The sequence below is a fragment of the Hypanus sabinus genome, chromosome 7 (genome assembly GCF_030144855.1).
Source record: "Hypanus sabinus isolate sHypSab1 chromosome 7, sHypSab1.hap1, whole genome shotgun sequence".
NCBI classification, from domain to species: Eukaryota; Metazoa; Chordata; class Chondrichthyes; order Myliobatiformes; family Dasyatidae; genus Hypanus; species Hypanus sabinus.
Window position 1 is genome coordinate 114,849,444 of NC_082712.1, and position 24,977 is coordinate 114,874,420.

Below are 24,977 nucleotides of genomic sequence, written 5' to 3' on the forward strand. Positions count from 1 at the left end.
ACATCCTGAGGGTGAACACTCGCAAGGCGTCAGGCCCTGATGATACACCTGTAATGGCATTAAAAACCTGTGCCAACCAACTGACAAGAGTGTTCAAAGACATCTTCAGTCTCTCACTGCTGTAGTCAGAGGCTCCCGCCTGCTTCAAAAGGACAACAATCATATCATTACCCAAGAAGAGCAGGGTGAGCTGTCTTAATGACTATCACCCAGTTGAACTCACATCTACTGTGATGAGATTGTTTGATTGGTCATGGCCATTTGGCCATGGTCAGAATCAACTCCTGCCTAAACAAGGACCTGAACCTGCAGCAATTTACCTATCATCTCAAAAGGTCTAGAGTGGATGCAATCTCACTGGCTCTCCACTCAGCCTTGGATTACCTGGACAACAGCAATACCTACGTTACCTGTGTCAGGCTGTTGATATTGACTACATCACAGTCATATCCTCAGTACCTCCCTCTGCAACTAGATCCTTGACTTCCTCACTGGGAAATCACAGTTAGTGCAGATCAGAAATAACCATATAACCATATAACAATCACAGCATGGAAACAGGCCATCTCGGCCCTCCTAGTCCGTGCCGAACTTTTAATCTCACCCAGTCCCACCTACCCGCACTCAGCCCATAACCCTCCACTCCTTTCCTGTCCATATACCTATCCAATTTTACCTTAAATAACACAACTGAACTGGCCTCTACTACTTCTACAGGAAGCTCATTCCACACAGCTATCACTCTCTGAGTAAAGAAATACCCCTCGTGTTTCCCTTAAACTTCTGCCCCTTAACTCTCAAATCATGTCCTCTTGTTTGAATCTCCCCTACTCTCAATGGAAACAGCCTATTCATGTCAACTCTATCTATCCCTCTCAAAATTCTAAATACCTCGATCAAATCCCCCCTCAACCTTCTACGCTCCAATGAATAGAGACCTAACTTGTTCAACCTTTCTCTGTAACTTAAGTGCTGAAACCCAGGTAATATCCTAGTAAATCGTCTCTGCACTCTCTCTAATTTATTGATATCTTTCCTATAATTCGGTGACCAGAACTGTACACAATATTCCAAATTTGGCCTTACCAATGCCTTGTACAATTTTAACATTACATCCCAACTTCTGTACTCAATGCTCTGATTTATAAAGGCCAGCATTCCAAAAGTCTTCTTCACCACCCTATCTACATGAGACTCCACCTTCAGGGAACTATGCACTGTTATTCCTAGATCTCTCTGTTCCTCTGCATTCCTCAATGCCCTACCATTTACCCTGTATGTTCTATTTGGATTATTCCTGCCAAAATGTAGAACCTCACACTTCTCAGCATTAAACTCCATCTGCCAACATTCAGCCCATTCTTCTAACTGGCATAAATCTCCCTGCAAGCTTTGAAAACCCACCTCATTATCCACAACACCTTCTACCTTAGTATCATCTGCATACTTACTAATCCAATTTACCACCCCATCATCCAGATCATTTATGTATATTACAAACAACAATGGGCCCAAAACAGATCCCTGAGGCACCCCGCTAGTCACCGGCCTCCATCCCGATAAACAATTATCCACCACTACTCTCTGGCATCTCCCATCCAGCCACTGTTGAATCCATTTTATTACTCCAGCATTAATACCTAATGACTGAACCTTCTTAACTAACCTTCCATGTGGAACTTTGTCAAAGGCCTTACTGAAGTCCATATAGACTACATCCACTGCCTTACCCTCATCAACATTCCTCGTAACTTCTTCAAAAAATTCAATAAGGTTTGTCAAACATGACCTTCCACACACAAATCCATGCTGGCTACTCCTAATCAGATCCTGTCTATCCAGATAATTATAAATACTATCTCTAAGAATACTTTCCATTAATTTACCCACCACTGATGCCAAACTGACAGGTCTATAATTGCTAGGCTTCCTTCTAGAACCCTTTTTAAACAATGGAACCACATGAGCAATACGCCAATCCTCCGGCACAATCCCTGTTTCTAATGACATCTTAAAGATCTCCATCAGAGCTCCTACTATTTCTACACAAACTTCCCTCAAGGTCCTGGAGAATATCCTGTCAGGACTTGGAGATTTATCCACTTTTAAATTTCTTAAAAGCGCCAGTACTTCCACCTCTTTAATTGTCATAGGTTCCATAACTTCCTTACTTGTTTCCCACACCTTACACAATTTAATATCCTTCTCCTTAGTGAATACTGAAGAGAAGAAATCATTCAAAATCTCTTCCATCTCCCTGGGCTCCACACATAGCTGACCACCCTGATTCTCTAAGGGACCAATTTTATCCCTCACTATCCTCTTGCTTTTAATATAACTGTAGAAACCTTTCAGATTTACTTTCACCTTATTTGCTAAACCAACCTTGTATCTTCTTTTTTTATTGTATTCTTTATTGTATTTATTGTAATTATTTATTGTATTTATTTTCTTGTATTCTCTTTCTTAAGATTCCTTTTACATTCTTTATACTCCTCGAGCAATTCCTTTACTCCATGCTGCCTATATCTATTATAGACATCCCTCTTTTTCCGAACCAAGTTTCTAATATCCCTTGAAAACCATGGTGCTTTCAAACCTTTAACCTTTCCTTTCAACCTAACAGGAACATAACGATTCTGTACCCTCATAATTTCACCCTTAAATGACCTCCATTTCTCTATTACATCCTTCCCATAAAACAACTTGACCCAATCCACTCTCTCTAAATCCCTTCGCATCTCCTCAAAGTTAGCCTTTCTCCAATCAAAAATCTCAACTCTAGGTCCAGTCCTGTCCTTCTCCATAATTATATTGAAGCTAATGCTATTGTGATCACTGGACCCAAAGTGCTCCCCAACACATACCTCTGTCAGCTGACCTATCGCATTCCCTAACAGGAGATCCAACACTGCCCCATCTCTAGTCGGTACTTCTATGTATTGTTGCAAAAAACTATCCTGCACACGTTTCACAAACTCTAAACCATCCAGCTCTTTTACAGAATGAGCTTCTGTAATTACAGAATAACATCTCTTCCTCGCTGACAGTCAACCCTGGCGCACCTCAGGGGTGTGTGTTTAGTCCACTGCTTTACTCTCTCTATGCCCAGGACTGCATGGCTAGGCACAGCTCAAACACCATCTACAAATTTGCCGATGACACAACTATTGTTGGCAGAATTTCAGATGGTGACAAGTAGGTGTGCAGGAATGAGTTAGATCAGCTGTTTGAGTGGTGTTACAACAATAACTTTGTACTCAACATCAGTAAGACCAGGGAATTGATGGTGGACTTCAGGAAGGGGAGATCAAAGGAACACATGGCAGTCCACATTGAGGGATCAGCAGTGGAAAGGGTGAGCCTTTCAAGTTTCAGCGTGTCACCATCTCTAAAGATCTATCCTGATGCAAATATAAAGGCAGACATTGGTCTTATTTTTTATTTTAGGAGTTTGAGATTTGGTCTGTCTCCAAAGACTCTCACAAATTTCTGCAGATGTACCATGGGGAGTATTCTAACTGACTGCATTACCATCTGGTATGGAGGGGCCACTGCACAGGATCGAGAAAAGGCTGCAGATAGATGTAAACTCAGCTAGCTCCATCATAGGCAATAACTGCCCAGCATTGAGGGCATCTTCAAAAGGTGATGCTCAAAAGGTTGGCATCTATTGCTGAGGACTCCCATCACCCAGAACATGCCCCCTTCTCATTACTACTATCAAGGAGGAAGTACAGGTGCCTACAACACACATTCAATGCGTTAGGAACACCTTCTATGTTTCCTGTCTTCACTTCTCACTGACTCAGTAAAGCAACAAGAGAATCAAAATCCCAACCCACCACAAACATTCTCTCTTCTCCCACTTACCCTCCCCATCCCATCGGGCAAAAGATACAGAAGCACATACACCAGGCTCAAGCCTGCTTCGATCCCACTGTTAGAAGACAATTGAACAGTCTCCTGATGTAATGAGATGGCCTCCTGACCTCACAGTCTACCACCTTACCCTTGCACATTACTATCCGCCTACACCTCACTTTCCGTGTAACTGTAACACTTTATTCTGCATTCTGTTATTGTGTCCCCTCGTACTACTACAATGTACTAATGTGTTGAAATGATCTGTATGGATAGTATGCAAAACAAAGTTTTTCACTGTACCTTAGGATGTGACAAGAATAAACAAATTTACCAATTATCGAGTAAAGAAAGCAAAATAACAGTGTGGGAATAACATCCAGTAATCCAGCAGCACCAGAATCCCAAGGGTGGCAGATGATCAAAGTTCTGCTCGCATTGCTGTCTGACAAGTGTAGTGTTCTGGGCTGCAGCTGCTGACCTTCTTCTGTCTTTTCCAGACTGGCTGATCGTAGCGGCGATAGTGGTGTCTCTACTGATCATCCTGCTTGGGGGAGTGATGATCATCTACAGCAAAAGGTGAGCTGGGGCAAAATAGGCAGAAGTCAGGGGTAGCCCTGTCTTGGGGATGTGGTCCCCAGTTTGCAGAGCTCCACAACTCTTGTGGGCAGGAGGAAAGGTGGACAAAGTCTCTCCTGGGGCATGGAGTCAGGGCAACCTCCCTAATGCAGCCCAGAGCCAGGACCTTATTCAGAGGCTGTGTATCCAGACAGATGCTCAGGATGTTTGGCTCAGAACCGCCCCCCCCAACACACCCACCCACCAAGCTTGATACCCAGTGGGTGAAGAATCAAAGTCTCTACCTCTGCCAAGATCTGCTTTCTGAATCTACATACCCCATCCAGCTGCCACCTGTTGTTGGGTATAGACTTCACATCTGTAGTTGGCCGCACACTCAGTAGGTCCCTGACTGTACTGTTTACATTTCTATATGCCCAGCGTGGACTGGCTGGCACAGAACCAACTTCAAGTCCAATGATTCTACTTCTTCCCATTGTTCGGATTTTTCATTTGTCAGCTTGCTTTTTGACCAGTGATTGTAAAGTCATAGAATAATAGAGTTGAACAGCACAGACACAGGCCCTTCAGCCTTTATGTCCATCTACACTAACTCCATGAGGCTCTAATCGCTTCCCTTAACCAGAGTCCCCCAATCCAAGAGGCATCCTGGTAAATCACCTCGCACTCACTTCAGTGCAGTTACACCTTTCCTTTTGCATGGCAAGCAGAACCACACAGGGGATGCAATATGGTTGCAACATAACATAATTCTTACATTTTGTGCCCCAACCTACGAAGGCAAGGCTGCCATATGCCTTTTTTACCTGGTCTGTGTTGCTGCTTTAAGGGAAATATAGACTTAAACTCCTCGATTTTTCTGCTCATCAACCTTACTTAGAGTCCAACTTACTTCCCAAAATGCATCACCTTGCCCTTGTCAGGATTAAATTCCACCGGTCAATGGTCCATCTTTCCATCTGATCTACATCCTGCAGTAGCCTTAGACAATCCATTCATTCAGATGGCTCTGCCATTGCCTCATCCTTTCCAAGATTCCTTGCCGATTTCTTGGGAATTAAATTACGTGTTGCACCATCACTGTACTGTGGGCAAGATCACAGTATGTAAGCATCTCTGTTGTAAGACGTATTTTTTTTTAACAAGAGTAAAGACATTCAGCGAGAGAACTTGAATATTATCTCTGTTCAAAGTAAATTTATAATCAAAGTATGTATACGTCACCATATACAACCCCAAGATTCATTTTCTTATATGCATACTCAATAAATCCATGATAGAATAGTAACCATAATAAAATCAATGAAAGACCGCACCAACTTTGATCACCTTGCACTAAAAAGGACTTTTCTTTCTATTCTACTTGCGTTCTTTCTTGTAAAAAGTTGTGTGTAATTTAGGTTTAAGTTTTTCATGTGGATGTGCTCAACAGTGGGGGGAGCAGTCGCAGGAAAGCAGCATCCAGCATGGAGGGCCCCCCGCACCCAGGACCTGCTCTCTTCCTACTCCTACATTAGGAAGAAGATACAGGCGACTCAGGACTCACACTACCAGGTTCAGTTATTATCCCTCAACCACCAGACTGTTGAACCAAAATGGATCATTGAAATGTCCCACATCCTATGAACTCAATTTGAAGGACTCTTCATCTCAGGTCTTTGGTATTTATTGCCTATTTATTTATTAAGTATTAATTATTTATTTTTGTTTTTTCACAGTTAGTTGTCTTTTGCACACTGGTAGAACACCCAAGTTGGTTCTGTGCCAGCCAGTCCACGCTGGGCATATAGAAATGTAAACAGTACAGTCAAGGACCTACTGAGTGTGCGGCCAACTACAGATGTGAAGTCTATACCCAACAACAGGTGGCAGCTGGATGGGGTATGTAGATTCAGAAAGCAGATCTTGGCAGAGGTAGAGATGATGGTTCTTCACCCACTGGGTATCAAGCTTGGTGTGTGTGTGGGGGGAGGGGCTGAGCCAGACAAGCTCAGCATCTGTCTTGATCCACAGCCTCCGAATAAGGTCCTGAGAGGAAACATCACCCAACGAGGAATAATGAAGATATCCTGTCAGATTTGAGGTGCCTCAATGCCACGAGTGGACTTTATATATTGTGCTCGGAGCTGAGAGTTTGTTTCTAATGACCTTCAGTGGTTCTCTAGGAGATTTCATTGTCAGTAGATGACTCAGTGATCTGTACTTCTCCTGAGCAGTTCCAGTGAAAGTGGATCAGAGGTCAAAAGGGTCCTGGTGAGAAATGGTTATGTCTCTAGAGAAGGACAGAGTACCTCAGAGGCAAAGACTATCCATGGGAGAGATGGTGGACATTAGGATAGAGCGGAGAGAGAACAGTTAAAGTGCAGCATCTAGAGACTGAACTTCAAACAGATGGCGTTCTTGATGCACCATTAATAACTCATACTGAGACGGAAGGCGAGATATTGGCTTTTATTGACTGGAAGAAGGAACCAGGAGTGAGTGACCATCATACTACGTCCTGGAGACAGAGAGAGAGCATAGGCCTCAGATCGCCTTTATACAGGGGCCTGTGGGAGGAGCCACAGGAGCAGTCAGCAGGGGGCGTGTCCAGACAGGCACGTAGTTCACCACATTCACCCCCCTTTGTTTAAAAGAGTCCCCATGTGGCGAATTTTCTTACAAGTCAAGTCTATCAGGTGGTCGAATCTGTCGCTGCGATCTACGTAGCACCGGCTGTGATCGCATGGATGCCGGCGACATTGGTGATTGCACAGGGGACGGAGGTTGCGCTTGTTCCAGCCCTCTAGGCGCCGGTGATCCCTCACACATGTGCGAGGCGCCTGGTATAAATGCGTACGAAACGCCCGGTATACAAGTGTCGTGAGGAGTCTGTGTAGGGCCTGGTGAGCACGGTGTCACCTCTGGTGCAGGGTTCACAGTTACCGGAGAGCCTTCAGGGTAGTGGTCTGCTGCACCTGCGGGTGCCAGGTCACGGATGGAGACCGTGTCCTCCCGCCCATCAGGTAAGACCACGTAAGCATACTGGGGGTTCGCATGTAGAAGGTGAACCCTCTCGACCAGCGGGGAGTATTTATTGCTCCTCACATGTTTCCGGAGCAGCACTGGCCCCGGGGACGTTAGCCAAACTGGTAGGGTGGTCCCAGTAACAGACTTCCTGGGAAAAGAGAATAAGCGTTCGTGAGGAGTGGCATTGGTGGAAGTACATAACAGAGAGCGGATAGAGTGCAGTGCCTCAGGGAGGACCTCCTGCCATCGAGAGACCGGCAACCCTTTTGACTTAAGGTCTAAAAGTGTGGCCTTCCACACTGTGGCATTCTCCCGCTCCACCTGTCCATTTCCCCGGGGATTATAACTCGTGGTCCGACTAGTAGCAATGCCCCTAGCTAGCAGGTACTGGTGCAGCTCGTCACTCATAAAGGAGGACCCTCTATCGCTGTGGATATAGCAGGGATACCCGAACAGAGTGAAGAGCTGGCGCAGGGCTTTTATGACAGACGTGGCAGTGGTGTCGGGGCAGGGGATGGAAAAGGGGAACCGAGAGTACTCGTCGATAACACTGAGAAAATAGACATTGCGGTCAGTGGAGGGAAGGGGGCCCTTAAAGTCAACACTCAGTCGCTCAAAAGGGCGGGTGGCCTTGACAAGTTGCGCCGTGTCAGGACGGTAGAAGTGCGGTTTACACTCAGCGCAAATTTGGCAGTCCCTGGTCATCGTCCTGATGTCCTCCAGGGAGTACGGCAGGTTCCGAGCTTTCACAAAATGGTAAAATCGGGTGACCCCCGGATGGCAAAGTTGTGCATGAAGGGCATTCAGCTGGTCAAGCTGTGTGCTAGCACATGTTCCCCGGGATAGGGCATCAGGGGGCTCATTGAGTCTGCCAGGCCGGTACAGGATATCATAGGTGTAGGTGGAGAGTTCTATCCTCCACCGCAAAATTTTATCATTTTTGATTTTGCCCTGCTGTTGGTTGCTGAACAGGAACACAACCGAGCGCTGGTCAGTCAGCAAGGTGAACCTTTTGCTGGTGAGATAGTGCCTCCAGTGCCTAATAGCTTCCATTATGGCCTGGGCTTCTTTCTCCACCGCGGAGTGCTGAATTTCAGGGCCTTGAAGGGTATGAGAAAAGAATGCTACTGGTCTGCCTGCCTGATTGAGGGTAGCAGCCAGCGTGAAATCAGAGGTGTCACTCTCTACTTGGAAGGGAATGGTCTCGTCCACCGCATGCATCGTAGCTTTGGCAATGTCCCCTTTAATGCAGCTGAAGGCCGCGTGGGTCTCGGCAGAGGGGAAATGTGGTAGACTTGACCAGGGGCGGGCCTTGTCTGCGTAATGGGGGACCCATTGGGCGTAATAGGAAAAAAAATCCAGGCACCGTCTGAGGGCTTTGAGAGTGGTGGGAAGAGGGAGTTCTAACAGGGGGCGCATACGGTCGGGATCAGGGCCAATAACCCCGTTTTCCACGACATACCCAAGTATAGCAAGGCGGGTGGTTCCAAACACACACTTGTCCCTGTTATAAGTAAGGTTCAGAGCTGTGGCCACTTGGAGAAATCGTTGGAGGTTGGCGTTGTGATCCGGCCAGTCGTGACCACAGATGGTGATATTATCCAGATAGGGAAATGTGGCCTTCAGTTGGCACTGGTCCACCATCCGGTCCATTTCCCTCTGGAAGACAGAGACACCATTCATGACACCGAAAGGGACGCGCAGGAAGTGATAGAGCCTGCCGCCTGCCTCGAAGGCGGTGTAGGGGCGGTCCTCTGGGCAGATGGGGAGCTGGTGATAAGCGGATTTCAGATCTATTGTCGAGTACACCTTGTACTGAGCAATCTGGTTGACCATATCCGCGATGCGGGGTAGGGGGTACGCGTCAAGCTGCGTGAACCTATTGATGGTTTGACTATAATCCACCACCATCCTATTTTTCTGCCCGGTCCGAACAACAACCACCTGGGCCCTCCAAGGGCTTGTGCTTGGCTCAATGATCCCCTCCCTGAGCAGCCGCTGCACCTCTGACTGAATGAAGGCCCTGTCCCCTGCGCTGTACCTCCTGCTTTTAGTTGCCACAGGTTTACAGTCGGGGGTCAGGTTGGCGAACAGCGGTGGGGGAGGGACCTTGAGGGTGGAGAGGTTGCAAGTGGTGTCAGTAGCGCAGCTGTCGGCCTGGTTCTGGATGGGATGTGTGTGCCCGTGTGTGTGTGTGGTCAGTAGCAGGGTATGTGAAGAAGTCCCACAAAACTGAGGATTCCTGACAGTGAGTGGTGGGAGGGGCCCATCATATGCCATAGTCACACTTTCGAGATGGCTCTGGAAGTCCAGCCCCAATAGCACAGGTGCGCACAGTTGAGGCATGACCAGTAGCGCAAAGTTCTGATATTCTGTGCCTTGCACCACCAATGTCGCTACACAACCCACCCGGATGTCTGTGGAATGCGACCCAGAAGCCAAATGGATCCTCCAACTTACCGGCCGCGTTGCGAGTCCGCGGCATTATACTGTGTCCGGGTGAATAAAACTCTCAGTGCTGCCCGTGTCAAACAGGCATCTAGTCCAGTGCCCCTCCACCAGGACGTCCATCATGGACCTTGCGAGCGGGTGTGGGGCGCTTTGGTCGAGGGTCACCAGAGTTGAATCGCCGTCTTGGTGCCCGGTAAGCATCGGAGGGTCGGGGGCGGGGCATGCTGACGCCGACAAAGATGGCTGCCCACATCCGGGCATGCAAGATGGCGGCCCCCACGTTTCACCCGTAGCGCTGCACTGCTCGTAGTTGAGACTTACAGACCTTGGCGAAATGGCCCCACTTTCCGCAGCTGGAGCAGGTCGCTTCTCGCGCTGGACAGCGTTGTCGAGAGTGCTTTTTGTGGCCACAAAAATAACAAAGCACGCGCTTCTGACGGGCCGCAGCCATGGTCAGGTTCGGGGAGCTTGTGGAATCGCGACTGGCAGCGGCGTTGGCGAATTCGCTCCCGGGAGCCGGCGGTGGGGTCTGAGGTGTCCACGGAACTGGCGGGGAATCGCGCGACTGGACAGCATCAGCATTATGCAGAGCAGCTTCCAGAGCGTTGGCCGTCTCGATCGCCGAGCGTAAGGTAAGGTCGGCATTTTCCAGCAGCCGCTGGCGCATGTACACTGACCTCAGTCCTGTCACAAAAGCGTCTCGCACCAGCAGCTCCACATGTTGTTCTGCCATGAGCGTCTTGCAGTCACAAGCTCGGACTAGTGTCTGTAGTGCTCGGAGAAACTTAGCGCACGATTCGCCAGGCCGCTGTCGCCGGGTAGCTAAATGATGTCTTGTGTAGACGGTGTTTACCGGCCGCAGGTACTGTCTTTTGAGGGCATCCAGTGTCCCATCGTAGGTCGGCAGGTCCCGGACAATGGAGCAAACTTTTGGGGTGACCCTCGAGAGGAGAATTCGGTGCATAACGGCGGGGTCAGTTGCACGAAACTCCTCCAAGTACGATTGGAAGCATGCAAGCCAGTGTTCAAAAGCAAGAGCTGCTTCAAGGTCTTGAGGGTCCAAATCCAACCTTTCCGGACGCAAAACGGTTTCCATGTTTTAAAACTTCCAGTCAATAAAATTGATGCACCATCAATAACTCACACTGAGACGTAAGGCGAGATATCGGCTTTTATTGACTGGAAGAAGGAACCAGGAGTGAGTGACCATCATACTACGTCCTGGAGACAGAGAGAGAGCACAGGCTTCAGATAGCCTTTATACAGGGGTCTGTGGGAGGAGCCACAGGAGCAGTCAGCAAGGGCATGTCCAAACAGGCACAGGTAGTTCACCACAGTTCTTCACGGATCAGCTGCTTTTAGATTCAGGCTGAATCCAGATGTAGCAGAAGTGAAGACAGTGATGGGAATGGTGTTCCTGATGGTTGTGCCTGGCTCCACAATGTGTTCTAGGGTCAACAAGTTCCTGCCGAGTGGAACTAGGGAAGAGGACCAGGAGGAATGTTGGGTGGACATCCAGGAACTGTCAGTCCAACAGCCAACACAGGGCCAGTGAGGATGCAAGCAGGCACTTCAGTCTGGGGCTTGAAGCAGCCAGAGCCCCAGGCAGTGTCCACAATACTGAGTTAGGCCAGGAGACACTGCTTGTGTTTCCATCACTATACCAACACTCCTGATAAATATATTGAATGGGTGGAAGAGAATAGCCAACAGTCCTCACAAATGTTTGTAGGGACTTGCAGTCAGATGCCTTGCATTTCCCATACCAGCCGATGATGCAGCTAGTCAGGGCACTCATGATGGCATTCCTAGTTGAGGTGGGGAAAGCCTCACTCACTTCAGTCTCCTCAGGAAGAGGAGTCGCTGCTGTGCTTTCTTGACCAAAGAAGTGGTATTGAGAGACTAGGTGAGATCTTCTGTTACGTGAACTTCCAGAAACTCCGTGCTTCTGTCTCCATGGAGGAGTGGTGTACGTGCAGTGATGACTGGATTAGCCTGCACCTTCCCAAAGCCTAAAATCATCACCTTGATCTTGTTGATGTTGAGACTCAAGTTGTGGTGTCTGCACCATTCTACTAGTGCCTATGTCCTCTCTATATGCCCCTCGTCATCAGTCATAAGGCCAGCCAACAACTGTTGTGTCATCAGCACACTTGATGATTCGTTTTGAACTCAGCAGTTGGCTGAGCATGCAGCCCTGGGGGCCGTCAGTGCTGAGAGTGATGGAGCTACAGATGTTTCTGTTAACACAGACACCCTTCAGCCTTTCTGTCAAAAAGCCCAGTATCCAGTTACAAAGAGAGGTGTCGTGACCCAATGAGGACAGTTTACCCCACCAGTTTCTGAGGGATTATCCTATTAAATGCCGAGATGAAGCCGATAAACGGCATCCTAGCATATGAGGCACCTGGAATGGGTCCAATGTAGCTGGAAGATGGAATTTAATGTGATCCATAGCCAGTTGCTCAAAGCAGTTCATCATTGCTGAGGTCAGAGCCACTGGATAGTAGTCATTGGGGCAGCTTACTGTCACCCTCTTGGCCACTGGGATGATGTGGTCACCTTGAAGTCTGAGGGGGAAGTGGTCTGCTCCAGAGAGATGTTGAAGATGTTTGTTAAAACCTCTGTTAACTTGGCTGTACAGTCCCTCAGCATCCGACATTATCAGGCCCCGCAGTTTTACGTGGGTTGACTCTGGCTAAGGTCTTTCTCACATCAGCTGCAGCCAGACAGAGTGCCTGTTCCTTGGGGCGAAAATGAGGAGCGGGGGGCTTCCTCACCGGCATATTATTTCGTGCATCAAACTGAGTGTAAACAACGTTCAGCCTATCAGGAAGGGAAATGTCACTGACATTGATGCACTATGGTCTGAAAGCCCCCTTGTGCCTCTCGTGGCACAGAAATGGCTGTGTAATCTTTGTGAATAATCTAGTTCTGTCTTGTTGATGGCATGGGAAAGCACAGCTCAAGCTGATCTGGAACTGCCTCATCCCCTAATATGACAGCAGGATCCTGATCTCTCAGTTGTGCCTGGACCTACGCTGTCAGCCGCGGCTTCTGACTTCCCCTCACGTACATAGATGTGTTTAATGACGATAATGTTCTCAATACACTTTTCTCTGTAGCTGGTCACAGATATCGCATATTATGTTAACTTGGTGGTCGTAGGTGGCCGCTTCCCTGAACATACCCCAGGAAAGTTGATGGGCTTGTGTGAAAAATAAATTACAAGATAATAAGGGGAGAGGGAAAGGCACTGATTGGATTGCTTTGCTCGTGGCCAGCATGGATACAATAGGTTGAACAGCCTTCCTATGTGCTGTTCCTTGAACTCTCTCTAATCCCTGTGTTCCCTGTATCTTCCTGCTACAGGGGTTTCCTGGTATTTGCAGACTCTTCATGCGGAGAGACTTTCTATACTACAGCGCTTGATCTCTGCATATGCGAGCTTGACACTTTTCCAGGGTTTTCTCTTTTTGCTGGATTAGTCTGAACCTTCTGTGTAGTTTGTATTGTCGGGGCTGTCTGTGCTACCTGGCTCTTCGTATTATCTAGGGTCTCTGTATTTTCTGAGGTCCTTCTCTATTTCCCATTTTCTCTGATCCCACTGTATTCCCTGGACTCTCTGCATTCCCTAAGTTATCTGTTCCTTGGATTCATTGTGTCACCTAGCTTCTCTGTATTCTTGCATTCTACCTATCTTCTTTATTTTCTGATGTTTCAGTGTCCTTTGGTGACCAGTTACTCTGTCCAGTCTCTCTGAAAAGCTAATTCATCCTTGTTATTCAGCAAACACGAGGAAATCTGCAGATGCTGGAAATTCAAACAACAACACACACAAAATGCTGGTAGAACACAGCAGGCCAGGCAGCATCTATAGGGAGAAGCGTTGTCGACGTTTCGGGCCGAGTCCTGACGAAGGGTCGACAGCACTTCTCCCTATAGATGCTGCCTAGCCTGCCGTGTTCTACCAGCATTTTGTGTGCGTTGTTCATCCTTGTTATTACCTTGGCTGCAATTCCAGCAGTGATCTTTGACACTGAACAGCATTTCCATTACTGGAACAATGCTGTAATTTTAAAGTAACATGTCTGTAACTTTTGTCAGGTTGTGCGGAAGGAAGAAAAGTCTCACAATAACCAAACCAGGAGAGGATGGTATCACAGCCATGGAGAAAGGAGCCAGCAATGGAAGAGGGGAAGGTGCGGCTAGACAAGGTGAACTGAAAGCTGAGGCAAAGGAATCTGACGAATGGATCCAGCTGATTGATAAAAATAACTTGGATATCATTCCTGAATCTACAGAGGCCGCCAAGCTAATGAGAAGGGATGAATCTGGAGAACTGCCCAATATAGAGGTGACAACAACAGCACAGGATCAAGTGAACTGGAGTTAGGCAGGAAAGGAGATGATATTGGGAACCATTCCTCTCGTCCCCACACACTCTAAGTGTAACTGACTTGGTGCAAGCATACTAAATCTGCCCAACAGCCTTTTGATCAGCCCTGTGAAATGCCACCTAGTGCCAATATTCATGGTTTGCTTGAAGCACTATCAGACCGTCCTAAGGAGAGAGACTTTGGTTTTCCTGTCAGACTGATGCCCTGTTTCATTGAACTCTATTGTTCCCACCCTTGTGTTGAACCATTTGGCCCTTCTCCAAACTACACTGCTCTTGTTTAGAACCATTTCACTCCAGTGTCGGACAAAACTGCTGTCCAGTCGGGTCAAGCCCTTGTGACATCAGACAATGCTACTCTTGTGTTTGATAGTGATGCCCTTCCATTGGATTGCATTGCTCTTGTGCAGGGCTAGTTCACTTTGGTGTCAGACCCTCATGCTATTGTGTGCATGTAATGTATCATTGTGAAGAACTTTAGCCTTCCTACCCCAATTATCTTCTCCCCTCTGGATTTCCACCTAAACAATGGTGGTTGCTCTTGAGGGACAAGGAGATGAATACACCCTTGTTATGATGTACAACGATAAAGGAGGAATGGAAATCATTGGGTCTACATTCAGCTCTTTCCCCCTCCTTTAGATGGCAGGTTGAGAATCCTGTGTACTGGGAGAGACTAGGGCTCTTGTGCAGGGGTGAGGGAATGCAGGGGAGGGTGCAGTCAGCCCAGCTACCTTGCCCAGTCAGAAAGTAAATTAAGAATTAAAATGTAGCTCTACTTGGGACTCAACACATGCAATATTGGACTCAGGGCTAGTCCCTTGTGCACACAGTACTTTTGCATTCATGAACTGAAGTTTGACCTCATTCCAGTGAGTCCGTTACCAGGAAGGGTTAAAGCAGAATAACTGGACTTGGGAAGGTTCCATAACAATGCAATGTTAACTATCCCCCTCTGGGACTGAACCTATGTTCTCTGCAAAGGTCCAGATTTATAAACCCAGGAACTCTTCATCCAATTTCAGCTGTTAATTCATGGGAACCTAATGGGAGCAAATTAGCAATCTGATAATTAATTCTGTGAAAGCGGCAGGAACTATGTAGAACAAGGAATGTAGCTCTGAAGAAAGCCTTACAGGATATTGTTTAGCAGAGACAATAGCTCAGAACTGAGGGCATTGCTTGACCAGTATAGATTTTATAGATGATGCTCCCTGTCTGATAAAGAGAACCTGCTCACCCATTCCTGCAATCAAAGGAGCATTTGGCATTCCTGAAATCAATCAGAAGTTGATCAATTCCACAGCTATCACTAACCATTCTCAGTTTAGGGATTGTCACATTCGGTAATTAATGGACAAGTTGCTCATTTCTCACTGCCAATTGGTAAAATGTCTAATTCCTGCAACCTGATGGTAACTTGTCCAAATTCTGAATCTTATCAGTCAAATGATCTGTCATAGAACCAAGCAGTGACGTGATCCAGCGCCAAAATGGATTTAGGGTATTTCAAGTCACACAACCAATCAATAATGTGAAAAGTATAGTTTACATTTAAACAGCACATTCCTTGTACAACATCCCAAATCACTTTATAGATGATGATGTCTCATTATTTTAAAGATGTTTCCAATGTACAACAGGAAAGCAAGCTGCCAATTTATGCGCATGTTCCCACAGTGGGGGTGGTTTGCATTTAATAGTGATGTTATTCCACTCTCACATCAATTTGAAGGTGCTCTTTGATCACATCAGCATGGTATCCCAGTGACACACCTGTCTGGATGTGTTCAGGTGTCGAGACACCAGGCCAGCAGGGAGTCACATTCATAAAATGCAAACTCCCTATTCCCACAGCTGATTATTAAGAGGTCCCATTTTCACAGTCCAACTTGACGGTAAAGAACTTATTCCCTGAACTAATCAAAGCATCCCTTTCTCATAAAATGATTTGCAAAGTTTCATTCCTTGAATTATTCATTGGAGTGTCACAATGTGCTGCTGATCCACAAGGTAAGTCATTCCCACAGCTGGTTCTTTCCCATTCTCATAACCCATCAGTCATTTGTTCATTTAACTAGTTGAGTGCCCAGTTCCCTCAGCTGATCCAGAAGAACACAAAATGTACCCCAAGTTCCAGAAAACGATGAAGATCCATCTGTGTAGAGGAGTTGAAGAACTCTGCCAGCCTCAAACACCATATGTTTGAGTGCCGTGTCCTATACGTCCAGTACTGTTGGAACATGAAGGGACAATTTCATCCAACTGCAAGCTGTAGAGGCTGTATCCCATGTTGTGGGAAACACAGGCCTTATCTGTTATTAGATGTGCCAAATAGTTTCTGCATCAGTCAGATAATATGAACATATCCTGTCTCAGCTTTTCCTTTTCCCCACCATCTCCTCTCCCCAGCTGCCAGCCATTGCATGCCCTACCCATCCATACCCTTCCTTCCTCCCATCTGACCTACTTTCCACCTTGCTTTCCCCTAATGTGGGCCTTACTCCTCTCCCCTGACTCCCCAGTCCTCCACCTCAGTCTGGGCCATCCGTCTCAACCCCACATCCCCCTCTGCCAGCATCCCACCCACTCCTCCACCCTCACCACATACAGTCACCCACACACAAACCCTCCTCCCAAGCCATTACACTTACCCATTTACTAACAAACCTACTGGGATCATCCTGCCCACCCTTTGCATTCCCTGGCCTCCATCACAATCTGAAGCCATCCCATATGGACAACCCCAGCTCCCCCAACATTACTTACGACCCGCCATCTGTCCTTCTTTCATTGCTCAATGGTGGTTATCACTTTGGGCTTCAACTCAATGGCGAATGACAACTGCCTCAATGAATAAAAGTCAATGGGTGGCTGGAAAGAGACTGACTGTCTACAGATAATTGGCACCCATACACTGTACTGTATATATTACTATGCTCACCCTAGGCACAGACTATCACTGTTTCAATGGCATATTTATTCAAAACAATTCATAACCTGTACAGTACTTGATTCATGGAACCATTTGGATAAAGGAAAACAATTCACACACATATGTGTTTGTGTTTTTGTGTAGGGGTGTGTGTGTGTGCATGTGTAAGAGAGGGTAGAGGTGACTGCTTGAATCCTACAGACTGGTGTCTTCTTAACCTGTTCAAGGCCAATCTGCATATTTCTGAACTAGCATGAAAATTGTGAACTCCCTGGGGATATCTTGTAATCTGCAGGCCATAAAGAGAGCTTCCAGGGGCTTGCTGTCAGTCAACACATTGAGAATGAATTCTCACCACATTTTTTTGGGATACTTAGTAACAACATGAAAGCAGGAATATTAACTACTTTTGAGACACAGGAGACTGTAGATGCTGGAGGACTGCGCAGGTCAGGGAACATTCATGGAGAGAAATGGACAATGAACGTTTCAGGTCAGGTTCCTTCATCTGGAATTACCCATCTCCAGATGAAGTCTTGTGACCCAGGAAGTCAACTGTCCATTTCCCCACCGAGTTCCTCCAGTGTTTTGAATGCGACAGCAAAGGTTGTGATCTGTTTGCTTTTGAATGACTTCGATGATTAAGAGGACAGTGATATGTTAAGTTCCTCAGATACTGTTTTGTAGATAGTTACATGTTTTGTTTTAGTTGTGCATAGAAATATTGCTTAGGCACAATTTCCCAGATTTGCAGCATCATAATTACATTTATTTACAAGACTAAAACATATATTCAAAACAACACAAGCACAGAAGACAGAAAGATGGAAATATTCACTAGGTCAGACTGCAATCTGTGGAAAAAGGACTTAATATAGCGGAGTAATTATTCAGGTGTGGGACAGACAGCCAGGGATTCACAGGCCAGACCTGACCCAGCGATGAGCAGGAGAGTAGCTGCCCAATTACAAAATAGACACAAAGGACCGAAGGTGTTGGAATCGGAATCAACAAACTATCTGCTCGACCACTGACCTCCTCCAGTCGATCGTTTGTTGCCCAATTAAAAGAACTCTGCTAGACATTCCAAAGAAGGCAAGTATTTCAGCTAATGTTCTTCAAGGATATAGATATAACAGTGCAGGAAGATTTGGAAGCATGGGGCATGGGGGAGGATTACCCTGTAGACAGAGGAAGACAACTAACATGAACCTACTATGTCCCTAGTGAAAGAGTAGCTCAGTGTGAGATAAGAGAGAAACCTCCGAGAGTACATTGAGCCATCCAGAACAAATTCTTCCGAAATCTTCCTGGGATACTTGTATTAACAACAGAATAAAAGCAAGCATATTAAATACTTGCTAACAAACAAAATTGTGTTCAACATATCTGATTGCTCCAAATGAATTGAAATATGACGAGCAACTATGTGTCTGATAGCATTTCCATATTCCCTTACAATATAGGAGACCATTTCATCAATGCCAGCTCACAGCGCAATTCCAGTCTCCACTAATTTTCCCAGTAACCTATTCTCATCACCCCCATGCCCCCATCAGATTCGACTGCTCACCTACACACTCACAATCACTTACTGAGGCCAAATAACCTGCTGGTCTTGAGGTTGTAGGAGGAAACTGTCGATTATTTACTGTTCCCTGGCAACCATTTCTGCTGCTTTCACTGCTTTACAGATAAACTAAGAAATAACATTAAGCGTGACATGATGAGATACAAGTATTTATTTTGGGTCTTTTGTGTATTTTAATTGGATTCCATGAAATTGATAAGCCTCTGCTGTGTGGCTCTTAGTCTGAGTTTCACAATTCCATTTGAACAGGATAGGGTTATGTATTTATATTGAAGTCATTCATTCTGAAAACTGAGTTTCATTAATTTTTGATGAGACTTGTTAAAGTCCCTGCTGCAGTTTTGTGCCTTTTACTTTCTCTTGGTCTGTTTCTGCCTGTCTATGTGTTTGGTCCTCACCACTTCTGGCTGTGTACATGACTGATCTGAGTGACAGTGGGAATATCAGATCCAAGTTTGTTGGATTGTGATGGGAGGATGAACTCTGGCTGAGATTAGTTTTGTTTCAGTGCACCAACACAGCCTCTGAAGAACTAAGGAAAAAATAAAGCACCTTCTTGGTGCTTTATTAAAAAACTTGGCATAAAGCTCAAACTTTACCAAGCAGCATGATCCCTGCCTTCCTATGCATACCTGGGAGCCCAACTGCCTACCACAGGGATCTCAAAGTATCGGGAAAATGCCAATGCTAGTGGCATACACTTTGGCAAATTCACTTGAAAGATAAGAAAACCAACACCTATGTCCTCTTTCAGGCCAATATCTTCTGTACACTCAGTTGCGTTCATTGGACTGGGCACTTTACTTGGATGCTGACACTAGACCTTCAAAACATACACTTTTGTCCAAGTTCTGTCACTGAAAGAGATGCTGAGGCAGACAGAGAAAAAGGCTCAAGGATGAGCCCAAAACCTTCTTGAACAAGTGCACAATTCCCACGGAATCCTGGCAATCTCTAGGGACAATTCAAAGGGAAGAAAGAACATTCAGCATTGGTTTTGTGAGCAACGAGTCCATACATTGGAATACAACAGGGTAAACAGGAGTAAGAGTGCCCCAACCCACAAACTAATTTATTCCTCCCTCCTCCCTCCCCATTCATCACATTAGACACCTCCTCCCCTGTCAGTAGAAGAGCAGCACACACAAATGCTGGGCCAGGCAAATAAACAGTAGATATTTCAAACTGAAATCCTTCATCGGGACTGGAAATAAAGGGGGCAAAAGCCAGAATAAGAAGGCTGGGGAAAGGGGAGGAGTGCAAGCTGGCAGGTGATAGGTGAGACCAGGTGAGGGAGAAGGTGGGTGAGTTGGGAAAGAGGTGGTGAGAAGCTGGGAGGGCATACATTGGTGGAAAAAGAAAGAATATGATAGGAGAGGGTAGTGAACCATGGAATAATGGGAAGGAAGTGGGGAACTGGATGGAGGAGATGGGCAGGTTATGAGAGCAGGGGAAGGGAAAGGGAGAGAGGGGGTGAGAAAGTCATATGAATGAGGGAAACTAAGGAGAGTGGAAACCAGACATTAGAGAAATCAATGTTGATACCATGCTGTTTGAGACTACCAAGATGGAATGAGGTTTTGCTCTTTGAGCCTGCATCTGTCCTCACTATGATAGAGGAGGCCATGGACAGACAGGCTGGTGTGGGAATGGGAAGTGGAATTGAAATGGGTTGCCGATGGGAGATATTGTCTGTTACACCAGGCAGAGCAAAGATGTCCAACAAAGTGGTCCCCCAATTGGTGTCGACTCTCACCGATGCATCTACCAAAACTTTTGTGTCTCCATCTGTCGAAGAATCTGTGATTCCTACACTGACCTCATCATTCACATCAGAATCCACATGGAAGCAAATCATCCTTTGTCCTAAGAGGAGGAGACTCCATCTAATTCATGTATGGGTAATGGATGTGGACAACAAATACATATGAAAGATGTGAAAATAGGTTGAGCAGCCAAGACTTATAAGGTTGAAAATAATCAATCGACTGTCTATGATGGGAATGCTGTTGGATCATCGATAACCAAGGGATAGGAGTGATACACTCAGATCTGATAGGGACCTCCTCAAGAGACAAGGTGAAAGGATCTGACGATAATTTGATTCATTCAGGTCCCGGCTTTAATTGGTCGCATTCGAATCGGTGAGGGAGGTCTCAAGCAGTTCAGGGAATGAGAGATTTTAAAAAAGGAGCATTTGCAAGATTTCAGCTTTTTTCAGAAGCGCAGTCATAATTCATTGGCAAAGGCAAATAAAAATAATGCAGGGACAAGCAGCGTGGCAATATTTTTGGAGCAGCCTTTGTGTGAGAAGATCAGAGTTAGAGTGGGAAGACTTTGAGAACAGGGCAAGGTAAGTATCTGATGAGTTTCTCCTTCATCTGGTAGTTAGAGCAGTGTGGGTGGCTCCAGGGGCTTTGTTTTGTTGTGTGAGATATGACAATTCCAGGAGACCTCCACCCTCCCAGATAACCACATCACCAGCTGCTTGATGCACTGACTCTCCCACTTCCCCTCCCCCAGCTCAGAATTCCAGGGTTCCGTTGCTTTAGACGTAATAGAGTGGAGGGATTAAAGGAGCAGCTGTTGTGTTATTATTCAAGGAAAATGTCACAGCAGTGGTCAGTCAGACAGACTGGAGAACTCGTCCAATGAAACATTATGGGTGGAACCAATTAATAAGAAAGGCATGGCCACGTTAATGGAGCTAATTTACAGACCACCCAACAGTCCAAGGGATACAGAGGAACAAATTTGTAGAGAGATTGCATACTATTGTAAGAAACATAGGGGTATTAGAGTAGGTGATCTTAATTTTCCATATATTGACTGGAACTCCCATACTGTAAAAGGACTAGATGGGTGATGCACCATCAATAACTCACACTGAGACGTAAGGCGAGATATCGGCTTTTATTGACTGGAAGAAGGAACCAGGAGTGAGTGTCCATCATACTATGTCCTGGAGACTGAGGCCGAGCGTCAGGCCTCAGATCGCCTTTATACAGGGGCCTGTGAGAGGAGCCACAGGAGCAGTCAGCAGGGGGCGTGTCCAGACAGGCACATAGTTCACCACAATGGGATGGCATTTGTCAAAGTGTTCAGGAAAGCTTTCTTAATCAGTACATAGAAGTCCCAATGAAAGAGTGCAATACTTGATCTGCTATTAGGGAATGAGACAGGACAGGTGACAGAAGCTTATGTAGGCCAACACTTTGCATCTCGTGATCATAATACCATTAGTTTCAAAGTAAATATACAAAAAGATAGGTCTGGTCTGACAAGTGTGGATTGGGACAGGCTATTTTCCAGCAAAAGTGTACTTGTTAAGGGGGAGGCCGTCAACAGTGAAATTCTGAGAGTATAAAGCTTGTATGTGCCTGTCAGAATAAAAAGTAAACAATTGTAGGAACCTTGGTTTTCAAGATATGTTGAGGGCCTGGTTAATTAAAATAAAGGAGGCACATTGCAGGTACAGGCAGGCAGGAACAAATGAGGTTTTTATGAGTATAAGAAATGCAAGAAAACTCTTAAGAAAGAAATCAGGAGGGCTAAAAGGCATCAGGTTGCCTTAGCAGACAAGGTGAAGGAGAATTCCAAAGTATTATACAGATATGTTAAGAGCAAAAGGATCAGAAGGGACAAAATTGGTCCTCTGGAAGATCAGAATGGCAATCAATAGACAATAGACAGTAGGTGCAGGAGTAGGCCAATCGGCCCTTCTAGCCAGCACCGCCATTCACTGTGATCATGGCTGATCAGACACAATCAGTACCCTGTTCCTGCCCTCTCCCCATATCCCTTGACCCTGCTATCTATAAGAGCTCTATCTAACTCTTTCTTGAATGCATCCAGAGACTTGGCCTCCACTGCCTTCTGGGGCAGAGCATTCCACATATCCACCACTCTCTGGGTGAAAAAGTTTTTCCGCATCTCTGTTCTAAATGGCCTACCCCTTATTCTTAAACTGTAGCCTCTAGTTCTGGACTCACCCATCAGCGGGAACATGCTTCCTGCCTCCAGTGTGTCCAATCCCTTAATAATCTTATATGTTTCAATCAGATCCCTCTCATCCTTCTAAATTCCAGTGTATACAAGCCCAGTCGCTTAAATCTTTCAACATATGACAGTCCCGCCATTCCGGGAATTAACCTTGTGAACCTACGCTGCACTCCCTCAATAGCAAGAATGTCCTTTCTCAAATTTGGAGACCAAAACTGCACACAATACTCCAGGTGTGGTCTCACCAGGGCCCTGTACAGCTGCAGAAGGACCTCTTTACTCCTATACTCAATTCCTCTTGTTATAAAGGCCAGCATGCCATTAGCTTTCTTCACTGCCTGCTGTACCTGCATGCTTGCTTTCATTGACTGATGTACAAGAACACCTAGGTCTCATTGTACTTCCCCTTTTCCTAACTTGACTCCATTTAGATAGAAATCTGCCTTCCTGTTCTTGCCACCAAAGTGGATAACCTCACATTTATCCACATTAAACTACATCTGCCATACATTTGCCTACTCACCTAGCCTGTCCAAGTCACCATGCATTCTCATAACATCCTCCTGACATTTCACACTGCCACCCAGCTTTGTGTCATCAGCGAATTTGCTAATGTTACTTTTAATCCCTTCATCTAAATCATTAATGTATATTATAAATAGCTGTGGTCCCAGCACCGAACCTTGTGGTACCCCACTGGTCACAGCCTGCCATTCCAAAAGGGACCCGTTAATTGCTACTCTTTGTTTCCTGTCAGTCAGCCGATTTTCAATCCATGTCAGTACTCTGCCCCCAATATCATGTGCCCTAATTTTGTCCACTAATCTCCTATGTGGGACTTTATCAAAAGCTTTCTGAAAGTCCAGGTACACTACATCCATTGGCTCTCCCTTGTCCATTTTCATAGTTACATCCTCAAAAAACTCCAGAAGATTAGTCAAGCATGATTTTCCCTTCATAAATCCATGCTGACTCGGACTGATCCTTCTACAGCTATCCAAATGTGTTGTAATTTCCTCTTTTATAATTGACTCCAGCATCTTTTCCACTACTGACCTCAGGCTAACCGGTCTATAATTCCCTGTTTTCTCTCTCCCTCTTTTCTTGAAAAGTGGGACAACACTAGCCACCCTCCAATCCGCAGGAACTGATCCTGAATCTATAGAACATTGGAAAGTGATTACCAATGCATCCACGATTTCTAGAGCCACCTCCTTAAGTACCCCTGGATGCAAACCATCAGGTCCCGGGGACTTATCAGCCTTCAGACCCAACAGTCTATCCAACACTGTTTCTTGCCTAATATAACTTTCCTTTGGTTCATCCTTTACCCTAGTTCCTTTGGCCACTATTACATCTGGGAGATTATTTGTGTCTTCCCTAGTGAAGACAGATCCAAAGTACCTGTTCAACTCATCTGCCATTTCCTTGTTCCCCATAATAAATTCACCCGTTTCTGTCTTCAATGGCCCAATTTTGGTCTTAATTATTTTTTTGCTTTTCACATACCTAAAGAAGCTTTTACTATCCTCCTTTATATTCTTGGCTAGTTTACCTTCGTACCTCATTTTTTTCTCTGTGTGTTGCCTTTTTTGTTATCTTTTGTTGCTCTTTAAAAGCTTCCCAGTCCTTCGGCTTCCCGCTCATCTTTGCTATGTTATACTTCTTCTCTTTTATTTTTATACTGCCCTTTACTTCCCTCATCAGCCGCGGCTGCCCCTTACTCCCCTTAGGATCTTTCTTCCTCTTTGGAATGAACCGATCCTGCACCTTCTGCATGATTCCCAGAAATACCTGCCATTGTTGTTCCACTGTCTTCCCTGCTAGGGTATTGTTCCATTGAACTTTGGCCAGCTCCTCCCTCTTAACTCCATAGTTCCCTTTGTTCAACTGTAATACTGACACATCCGATTTTCCCTTCTCCTTCTCAAATTGTAGGTTAAAACATATCATATTACGGTCACTACCTCCTAATGGCTCCTTTACCTCGAGGTCCCTGATCAAATCCGGTTCATTGCACAACACTAAATCTAGAATTGCCTTCTCACTGGTAGGCTCCAGTACAAGCTGTTCGAAGAATCCATCTCGGAGGCACTCCACAAACTCCCTTTCTTGGGGTCCAGTACCATTCTGATTCTCCCAGTCTA

The 24,977-nt window shown here is 45.9% G+C and overlaps 1 protein-coding gene across 1 annotated transcript in view; it reads left to right on the forward strand.

The window, feature by feature from the left end:
- Positions 1-17,347, forward strand: part of LOC132397114 (mucin-2-like) — a 77,509-nt gene extending 60,162 nt beyond the window's left edge. Inside the window, exons 8-9 of the mRNA XM_059975427.1 lie at positions 4,365-4,443; positions 14,011-17,347. Of these exons, the coding sequence (XP_059831410.1) occupies positions 4,365-4,443; positions 14,011-14,299 (368 nt within the window). The 3' untranslated portion in view covers positions 14,300-17,347. The remainder of the gene's footprint in view (positions 1-4,364; positions 4,444-14,010) is intronic.
- The last annotated feature ends 7,630 nt before the right edge of the window (positions 17,348-24,977 follow it).